Here is an 11,108-nt window from a genome sequence, read left to right as displayed (position 1 = left end):
AATATTTTATATTTTAAAAATTTAAATTTATTTTAAAAATGTTTTATAATTTAAGGTGGGAGGAGTATAATTTTACTCAAAGGCAACTGAATTAAACTTTTCACCGCACGTTAGCTTATTTAAGCTGACGTGGCATCCTCATAAATTGTCTGCATCATGTTTTCTCATCCCTATATTGAAACTTAACAGGTGTAATAATAATAATAATAATAATAAAATATAAGTGGGTCCCACCTGATCGTCTTCCTCCTCTTCTCTTTCACAATCTCGCGGATGATCTCCAGAAAGTGAATCATGAGTTATCCCCAGAATCTTTCATCACCGTAACAAAAGCGCATTTACTTGTGTTTCTTTATTAAAAAAAAAAGGAAAAGAAAGAAAGAAAGAAACCCAACCCAGAATTCAAAAAATAAAGATCTCATCAGCTATTACCGCACTTTCCTTCGACAACATTACTGCACAAGATTAGCAAAATGCAGGACCTTGATGTGCATCGGTGGAGTGGGTGTTCTGTGCATTCAACGCACCGTCAACCTCGTTCAAGATATGAACTCTGACTCCCTCCAAATCTCAGTCACCCACTCGTCATATCCTCGCCCTTCTCCCTTTCCCAGACCCAAGTTGATGGCTTCGATCATTGGCAACGTCGATTCTCAGCGATGTCGTTCAGATATGGTTGCCCACTCGCCATATCCTCGCCACACGGTGCTTGTCTTAGTTTGTGAAATTTCAATAGTCTTCTGCTTGTCTCGGCTCGGGGTCTGGGTCTGTAAAGTTTCAATCACCTTCTTTGAAGGACATGCTTGTTAAGAAGCCATGTTGAAATCGTTGTTTGGAATCATAGATTTGAGTTGCGATTCAATATATTTGCTTGAATCCTTTCAGCTGTTTACTCGATTTAATCTTGAATATACTAAAACCATTTAATCAGAGTTGAAATCCTCTTTTGGGTTGAGTGGGTGCCGGGTCTGGGTTTGAATATATGATGATGAATCTGATGTGTTATCGGTCAGAAAAGCCATGGCCCATGGCTGCCGGATGAAAGAAAATCTTTTGGCGAGGAAGTAAAAGAAGATTGAACACGTGGCAATGATAAATTGTTCTTGGCTTTCATGGCATTAATGCGTGGGGCCCACGTGACTTGTGTGACATTTCACAGTCAAACTAGCCGCAAAATCTGAATTTATTAACAAAGGACAAAATTGCATCGTTTTGAGAAAACATCAAGAAATTGATGTGCCCATTTTTTTTTTAAACTGTATTAACTGACATATTAAGTCATATTAACATATAAAAAATCTCTACAATTTGAGGGCGCGTGTTAAAAATAAATACATTAAAATTGTTGTCAGATATACCCACTTTTTAACCCTTAATCATTTTAATATATCTTATTTAACAAATTGTCTATTAGTTATAAAAGTTTTTTAACTTTTGATGTAATTTAATTTTAGCCTCTTCATTGGCCGTGTATTTCGAAAAAAGAAAAATTGAGGGTCAAATTGTGCTATTAAATATGTTAGTATATTAATTGCCTTTGACCAAAAACGTTAGCATAAATTTATACATTAGTCCTTTTTTGTTTTATGTTCATGAAAATTTGTATAAATAGTATTGCTCTCTTGTCAATTTTATCATTGCATGTATCAGTTTTCAAGGCCACAGATCATCTTAAATTAGTTGAAATTTTTTAATTAAGTCAATTACATTAATTTCAGTTAATTTACACCGTGGACCTTGAGAAAAAATCATTTGGTCGTTTTTATAAAACAAATCAATCACATTAAATTTGACATTCTAAAAATTAAATAAAAACCTTATAAAAATATGAATTGAAACTCTAAAACTTCCTTTAGGTACTAGTAACCTTGAATTATACATGATTGAAGACAATAGGCCTTAATTATAGTTTATTATACTATAAGCTGGATCGTGCGGCCGCAAGCTGTAGCAAGAGGCAAGTAGTTGTGATTTGAGCAAAAGAAGTGTAAATATAAGAGAAACATGTGAATAAAAATTTAAAAAACAATATGATATATTGTTACAACAACTCTTCTTCCAATTACAATCTGGCATGCATTACAATGGCGTCAGAAGACCAGTTAAGGCATGTAAAGTGACCAACTTTTAAGATTTCATGTATTGCAAAGAATTTGATTAGGCTCCATTTAGTAGCCAGAGATGATCGGCGGAGGGGGTGATGCATATGAGGCACCAAAAACTGGAGGAAGAATGATGTTATCATCTGAAGGAGGAGGAGAAGGTGGTGGAGATAAAGTAAGGGGAGGGGGAGAGAGGATAGGTGGTGGAGGTGAGGAGAAAACTGGGACCAGAGGAGGAGAGTGGACAGGAGGTGGTGGGGAGAAAATTGGAGGTGGTGGGGAGTGTATCGGAGGTGGAGGAGAATAGATTGGAAGTGGGGGAGAATAAATCGGTGGTGGAGGTGAAAAAAATGGAGGTGGTGGAGAGTGAATAGGTGGTGGAGGTGGAGAGTATATCGAAGGTGGTGGGGAGTATATAGGAGGTGGGGGAGAATGAACATGGGGTAGAGGTGGGGGAGAGTACACTAAGGGTGGAGGTGGCGAGTATATAGGAGGTGAAGGTGGGGGAGAGTAGACTAAGGGTAGAGGTGGTGAGTATATAGGAGGTGGAGGTGTAGGGGAGTGAACTGGTAGAGGTGGAGAGTAGACTGGTGGTGGAGAGGAGTGAACTAGTGGGGTTGGAGATTGAGTCTGGTGTGGTGGAGAGTAAGTTGGGGATAAGGGAGATTGAGATGGTGGTGAGTTTGGTCGGTGGGGGTGTTTAGGGTTTCTATCAAAAGGATCAGGAGATGGTGCTTTTGGTGATACAGGGCTAGGTTGAGGAGGCTGAGGTTTAGGAGGAGTTTGCTCTTTTGGTTGTTCTTCTTTAGGTGGATGGGGAGGTTGTGTTTTAGGAGGTTGCTGTGGAGGTGTCTGAGGTTCAGGGTGTTCCTCTTTAGGTGGATGGGGTTTCAGTTGTGGCTTGGTAGGTTCTTCTTTAGGGGGTTGTGGTTTTGAAACTAAGGATGGATAGCCACATTGTTGCTTACTACAGTCGATAGGCTTGCTCGTCACAACAGAGCAGACATTTGCTTCTTTTTGCTTTGACTTATTTGGCAAGCAATTATCAGTATCATCAAACACGACATTCTTTCTAGAAGAAGGTGCACAACCTTGCTCCTCACCATTGAAATAATTATCGGCAAATGTAAAATTCACCAAGCTAGGCAAGCTACATATACTTTGTGGGACAAAACCTGTGAACTTATTGTGGGCAATTGATATCACTTCTACCTTTTTGAGTCCGTCACAAGATTTAGGCAAGATGCCACCAAATAGGTTTTCACTTACATCAAAAACTGTTACACTTTCGAGCTTTCCAATTTCTGTTGGCAGGCATCCAGTGAGATTGTTATTGCTGAACACAATCTCATTCAATGTTTTTTCCATCTTACCAATGCTTTTAGGAATGCAACCTTCAAAATGGTTATTGGAAAACACTATTACAGAGGCTAAAGAATTCCCTAAATTTTCAGGAATTGTGGATGTAAATCGATTATTGTTCAAAAATATAGCATCGGCAGGCTTATTAAAAAGCTCTAAAGGAAGTTGGCCTTCAAAGTTATTGTATCTAAGGTCAATGTATTTAAGATCAGGAATTGGTAGTATACACTCTGGAAATGGCCCAACAAAGCGATTATTGCTAATATCTAGCTCATATAAAAGCTTAAGCTTGGAGAAGCTATGGGGAAGAATCCCACAAAACCTATTAGAGTTAATGTGAATTAAAGCAAGGTCGACCATTAAACCAATTTCGACAGGAATATAGCCTGCAATATCTGCATGGTTAAGATCAACTCCAGCCACAACAGTGATGTTTGGATCATCCAAAGCTGAGGCACAAAAAACTCCATTGTAGGAACAAACATCTTGTCCTACCCAATTCTTGGTAGTCTCGAAAGGGTCTGAATACATCGCAGTTTTCCATGCTTGGAGTGCAATATAAGCACTTTTAAGTCTATCATTGGGAAAAGTTAGGTTTGTTTTGTAAGTATTTGCATAATTTTCAGGCAAACCTTCATTTTCACGAAGTGTTAATAATTGTCGACGAGCAATAAAGGAGATCTCAACATTAGAAAGAGAAGTTGAGAAGGCTATAGATGCGAGAAGGAATGACAAAAATAAAAAACAACACAAGACCTGCATTTTAAGAAGTATGAAGTGCACTGCCCCCCTTAGGAAGGCTAAGGCAACTTGAAAGACTTACTTAAGAAGGAAAATAAATGAGACATTATATTGATGCGTTAAATGGTGAACGAGTGATCCTCCAATATTTTCTAAGCATCACCCTTATTGCCATAAAATTCTCCACCTATAGAGTTATAGTAGCTCTTATAATGAATGGTTTGTATTATGGCCTTGATTGAGTCAATTAAGCTTTGTAACATGTTTCTTGCATTATCTTTCGGTCATTTAGCTTATCCATCCTTGTTTTCTTTGCACCCCTCTATTATCATTATCTAATTTTAGATAAAGACTTCCTTAGTTTAGAAATCTTTTTTCCTATATGCGTCCATGGCAATTGATCTGGATGTTGACCGTATATCATATATTTCATTTTCAATTTCAAAATTTAAGAATATAATTGATTGGCAATTGACAGAATAACATAAACTTTCCCTCTTAGTTGAAAAAAAAACTATTGTTTCAATATTTGTCATTGATGTGCAACATTTTAATTTTAAATATAATAAAAAAAAGTTAAGTATGTGTTAGCAATACACTTAGCCAATAACCCAGTTCTACCGCAAAAGACAACCATCTACATGCATTACAATTTTATGTGACTACCTGCCAATGGAAATTAGACAACTTTAGATCCTAAAAATTACAATATGTAGTAATTTACAAAATTTACATCAATTAAAATGTACTATTATATCGCAAGAGTTTTGATGAAATATTTTGCACAAATATAAATTATGTTAAATAAGGAAGAACTTCAAAGCAACAAATGATTCCATATTTCATATTGTGCCATTTTACTAACAATTTCATATTTGAGGCAAAAAAATGTCAAAATTATATGGATATAAAATATGGTTGCGAAGTCATTTGATTTTTATATTTTGTTGCAATTGTTAACAATATATATTTCCCCATATTGTTAATAACATATATTCTCCATGAGCCTCCACCATTTGTTTATTACGGTCTTGGAGTGATGACTATCGACAATGGGTTAGGCAGATGCTTCACCTATTCAAACCTTCCCCTTTTGAGTTCTCCACTTTCTTTTTTACCCTTACTAATGGTTATCCACTTTGCATGAGTTCATGCTAAAATTGGTCCTTAAAAAGTTCATGTTGAAATTTAATAACATTAGATGCTTAGATGCAAAAAAAATGAAATATCATGACATTGTGTGTTTAATTAATTTTAGGTTGGAAACCATCATTTTAGTGAAAACTGGTAGTTGTTTTTTCCCCCAATCAAAATGATAATAATAATTTTAATGGTTTTCAACCAAAAATTAATAAGTTGCTTCAAATTTAGACTTGAAATTGAAATCAATCTTAAAGCTTTTAAAGTGCAGTGTTGTTGTTGTTGCTGTTTTTTTAACCAAAATATACAAATTCTCCTTAATTTTTATGCTAGATATATATAATCCCCTTATCTTTTAAAATTTAAAACCCATATCTTTATCTTTCAAATTTTGACTCTTAACCCCTTACTGTTAAATTTAATAGAATATTCCATCTTAGATTAATTAGATTTACTTGGCAAATGACGTGGAGTTTATGTGTGTGTGTATTCATAATCAAGTTTATAGATTTGCCCAAGGGTAGTTTTGTTATTCTGCCTATTTCAAACCTTGATTCCTCCCCCTTTCTCGCCTCTTCCCCTCTCTACTTCCAACTTTTGTATATCAAACATTAAAAAAAGAAAAAAAAAATAAAATGTATTGCCTTCAAAATATGAGCTCATGATCATGATAAATTTTCTAGCAATTGTAGATGACAGAAGCATCTTAATGTTAAAACAAAGAAGGATGTCTGGACTTTGATGAAAGAACTGATCGGATATTATATATTTCATTTTCAATTCAACATTTAAGAATATAATTGATTGATGATTGATAGAATAGCATAAACTTTCGCTCCTTATCAAAAATAAAACTACGATTTCCATATTTGTCATTGGCATGTAACATTTTAATTTAAAATATAATAAAGAAATTTAAGCAAGTGTTGCATACGGTTTGCCAATGACCTAGCTTATTATAAAAGATAACTATCTACATGCCTTTCAATTCTCTGTGGCCACATGCCATTGAAAATTAGACAAATTTAAATTTAAATCCTAAAACTTGCAGCATATAGTAATTTATAGTATTTAAATTAATTAAAATGTAGTAGTATATTGTAGTAAGAGTTTTGCTAAAATATTTTGTACAAGTATAAATTATGTTAAATAAGAAACTTTAAAAGAATAGATGATTCCATATTTTTTTTATATTGTACAGTCTTACTAATAGTTTTATATTTCAGGCAACATATATGAATATAAAGAAGTTAATTGGTTTTTATAATTTTTGCAATTGTGCCCATTTCATGTGTTGGAAGAGATTTTGATATAGATGGAAATGGATATAACTATGAAATTGGAAATGAATACGAGGCATAAAAATATGTTTGGTATAATCATGAAAATCATATGTAATTCTTAATTATTTTATTTATTTAATATATGAAATGACCAAGATACCTCATAAGAAAAAAATTTATCATTGAACTCATAACAAAAAATTTATTAATGAACCTAGACATTTGAATAATAATTAACCTCTCAATAACCATCTTGAAATGGAAAGGCAGAGATTAACCTTTTAGAAACATCATCCATTTCCAAAAATTAAAGGAGATGAATGATTTGTGATCTATTTTAAATTATATATCTCTAGTTTACAATAGGGTCAAGACAAAGTAAGCCGCTAAATACAATCTCAATGGGGTCTGTTTTTTTTAAACTCTATTTTTTTCAATAGCAAATTAGTGAGCACCATTGCCATTGCTAAGAAGGTCAAGGTTCAACACAAAGAAGGGGGATGAAAAAGGAGGTTTTTGTCAAACCTTCATCAGTGCAGATGCTAGAGGTCTGTAAAATTGATTGGTTAAAGATGTGGAATACCATAGTTACTAGGTCTGATGACGAGTTGCAAGACGGAGGTTATCTTAATTGATTGTCGGAGGTCGCCATCATTGAGAAGCTTGTTGACACTAGGTGAGAAGTTTGCTAGAGATTCTTAAAGGTTGTTTTGTTGGTCTAGTGATCATGGGAGACAAGGACTCTAAAAATAAGGAGGACAAAAATGATTAGACAAATTTAGCTTCTGTGGAATGTTTTTAAAATTCCTTGGGTAAGCAAATGGAACTTATTTTTGTCATTTTTTATTGAACTGAATTTCACATGAAATTAAGATATAACATACCAAACAACTTAAAATTTGAATTTCAATTTCAATTCTATTTCCATGCTCCCCATTTCTAGTATACCAAATAGGGGCACAAATATTTCCTCCATTAAAAATGTCAACCAAGTCTTCTCAATAAGCTTTCACCATTTATTTACTTAGGTCAATGAGCCAATGACCATTGACATTGGATTGGACTATATCCTTCACCTATTCAAACCACCCCTTTTTAAGTTTTTCACCTTTCATTTTTACCCTTATTAATGGTTCTCTACTTTGCTTAAGTTTATCTTGAACTTTTCCTAACGCATGGATGTAGAAAAATGAAACATGATGACACTACGTGTTTAATTTTAGGTTGGGAACCATTGTTTTAGTGAAAACTATTAGTTGTTTTTTTTTTGCCAACTAAAATAATAAACCATTTAAATGGTTTTTAACCTAAGGCTAATGACTTGCTTCAATTAGGGGCTTCAAATTGAAATCACTCTTGCACCTTTTAAAGTGTGTTGTTTTTGTTTTGCTGAATATCTAGATATATATATATATATATATAACTCTTCTTAATTTTAAGTCAGTTGCATATAATCTCTCATCTTTTAAAATTTAAAACCAATATTTTTATCTTTTAATTTTTGACTCTTAACCAGTTATTGTTAAATTGAGCAGAGGATTCCATCTTAGATTAATTAGGTTTACTTGGAAAATGACAAGGACTTTTTTATATATATAATTCATAAATTAAGTTTATAACTTTACTTAGGGTAGTTTTGCTATTCTAACCCATTTCAAACCTTGATTCCTCCTCTTTTATGGCTTCTTTCTTTCTCTACCTGCAACTTTAGTTTGTCAGACATAAAAAAATGTCTTGGCTTCAAAATATGGCCACATGAGTGTGATAAATTTTCGAACATTAAGCATCTTAATCTGTCCTTAGTTAATTAATGGCCATTTATTGAATATATAGCAATGATTGGTGTATGAGGTAATGGAAGAGTTAGATTTTAATTGTAGTCCAATTTAGATCCAGTTGCATAATGTGCCTTTGGCGGCGATGAATTTGGAAAATGCTGTACAGATTGGAAGACGAGTAGGTGAGGTTGTGATGGTGGAGAATCTGTAGATTAATGGCAGATTATCTTGAGGTTTCTTGAAAGTTTGTGTCATTTTGAATATGCAAAAATCATTAGTATCTAGTTTTTAGTTACTAAAGTCGGACAAGGATAAGACCTGGATCTCTATGAAGTATGAGAGATTACAGAATTTCTATTACAAATACAGAATGATCGGGCATGATCCGCGTGCTTGTAAATCAGAAAGGTTAATGTCAATTGTTGATTCAAGTAAGCCAAGGTATGGTACTTGGACCTCTCCTAATTCTGTTAGATTTTGGGAAGAGGTCACAGTGGTATTGAAGGAGAATTGGTCGAAGAAGACTCAAAGTCGTTGTAATGAGTCTATTATGAATGTGGTGAGTAGTGGTAAGGGGAAGGGTGTGTCTAAGGATGTTAGTAAGGACCATAAAGATGACATGTTTGTGATTAAGCTGAAGAAAGGGGGAAGGAGTATGAAGCAGAAGGGGACTAGTTAGATTCTGCAGAGTCATATTGATTATAAAGAAGATGATGTAACAACTGTGCAGTGAAGTTGTGGTTTTAATAATAAGGAAAATGAGGTTGTATCTAATAAGCTGAATCTTGTTAGATCTAATAGAAGTAAGGTGAATAAGGGGGAGGAGAAGGTATTGATTGAGCTGGCGAATAATATAAAGCTTGTAGTGGGTTGTAGGAGGGTTAATAAGAAATTGAATTGGGCCATTGTTCCAGTGGTCAAGCATGAAGTGTTCAAAGTTGCTAAAGGCCTTGAGAGTTAGGGTTTAAAAAGACGAGTAGATGATGATGTTGTGCCTGAATAGAGTAAGTGAAGGAGGATGAAAAAAGCTGTTATAAATAGTGAGACTATTACTTTATTTTTTTCATGGAAGCTTGAAGGCTGTTAAAGCTTCTTTGAGGAAAAATGGTGGTAATAGCAGAAGTAAAGGGCATAGGAGGAAGGTGGAAAGGATGAAAGAGGATGGTGGTGAGGCTTGTATTAAGGGAATAGATGTTTCTGAAGGCTTAGGTGACTGGCCTATTTTAGCTACCCAAAGGCCATAATGCTATTATCATAGAACTGTCAAGGTTTAAGGGTAGCCTTGACAGTAAAGAAACTAAAAGAGGAATATATCAAGACTAAGCCCCTAATGGTGTTTTTAATGAAAACAAGATTATGTGACAATAGGATGCAGAAATTGTGGAAGAAGTATAAGTTGGATGAAGAGTTTTATGTGAATCCGGTAGGAAGAAGTAGAGGTTTGGCGCTATGGTGGGCAAAGGAAGTCATGATTAATGTTTGGAATTTTTCTAAGAATACTATTCATGCTAGCCTTGAATCGTTTTCTGTAAAGGTGCCTAGTTATGTTACTTTATGTATGGAGCCCTCAGAGTAGAAGATAAGATGAAGATGTGGGATAAAATGTGAAGTATTTTTGTTGGAGTTAGGGGCTCGTGGATGAGTCTCGGTGATTTTAATAATGTGATGTTGTGTTCTGAGAAGTTAAGTTTGTTCCCAGCAAATATGAGAAGAGTGATGAATTTTCAATATATGTTGGTTGACTGTGAATTAATGGATTTAGGATATAAGGGTAGTGCGTATACATGGTGCAATGGTAGAATTGGTGATGCTTATGTTAAGGAAAGGTTGGATAGGGTGGTTGGGAATGTTGATTTCAGGGAAGAATTTCCAAATGCTGTGGTACTGCATGTTGAACCTGTAGGTTCTGATCATCATATATTAATGGTGAATTTTGAATTTAAGTTGCTAAGAGTTCCAAGAATGTTTAGATTTGAGGCTTTTTGGTTTGAGCATGAGGAATTTTTAGATACTATGAGAAAAGGTTGGAAATTGGGGGTAACTTGTGATGATGATAATGTGGTTGAGTTGGTTTAGAGGATTAATAATTACAAGAAGATTATTTCTTAATGGGCTAGAAATACTTTTCCAAATGCTAAAAAGAAAGTGGAAAGACTTACTATCCAACTTGAAGAGTGTAGAAGAGGAATTTTAACTGAAGCTAAAAGAGCAAATATTAAATGTCTTGTGAAGCAAATTGAGGAAGCCTGGGATAGAGAGAAAAAATACTGGTGGCAAAGATCATGAGTTAGTTGGTTGAATGCTGGAGATAGGAATACTAGATTTTTTCACTCAAGCACTATCCAAAGACATATGAGAAATAAGATGGTCAAGTTATGAGGTGAGGATGGTGGCTGGATTGAAGAGGAGGATCTAATTAATAGTGCTTTTACTAACTTTTACAATCAATTATTTGCCTCTGGTGGAGTAAGTAGATTAAGTGAGGGCTTGAATTCATTGATTGTAAGGTTACTAATGAGGAAAACATTTTGTTAAAAAAGGGTGTGATAGAGGAAGAGATTAAAGTTGCAGCTTTTCAACTTGATGGAAATAAGGTAACTAGTCTGAACGGCTTTTTGGAAAAATTTTATCAAGCAGCTTGGCAAGAGGTAAGTAAGAAAGTGATTGAAATAGTTCAGCATTTTTTCAATAATAATGTTGGT

At 34.4% G+C, this 11,108-nt stretch overlaps 1 protein-coding gene across 1 annotated transcript; it reads right to left on the bottom strand.

Annotated features, from left to right (window-relative positions):
* Window positions 1-1,946: 1,946 nt before the first annotated feature.
* Window positions 1,947-4,268, bottom strand: LOC129298677 (pollen-specific leucine-rich repeat extensin-like protein 3). The gene has a single exon (XM_054937099.1). It carries the CDS (start codon window positions 4,224-4,226, stop codon window positions 2,169-2,171), a length of 2,058 nt encoding a protein of 685 aa, XP_054793074.1. The 5' UTR covers window positions 4,227-4,268; the 3' UTR covers window positions 1,947-2,168.
* Window positions 4,269-11,108: the final 6,840 nt, after the last annotated feature.

This window comes from Prosopis cineraria, unplaced genomic scaffold (assembly GCF_029017545.1).
Source record: "Prosopis cineraria cultivar Desert tree isolate PC_DT_omini unplaced genomic scaffold, ASM2901754v1 PC2, whole genome shotgun sequence".
In the NCBI taxonomy this organism is placed as follows: Eukaryota; Viridiplantae; Streptophyta; class Magnoliopsida; order Fabales; family Fabaceae; genus Prosopis; species Prosopis cineraria.
Note: the sequence above shows the minus strand (reverse complement) of the source record. Positions and strands in the feature narration are given on the sequence as shown.

Excerpts from the sequence above, each read along its gene's own strand:
- LOC129298677 (XM_054937099.1), bottom strand. The coding sequence starts at position 4,226 with ATGCAGGTCTTGTGTTGTTTTTTATTTTTGTCATTCCTTCTCGCATCT.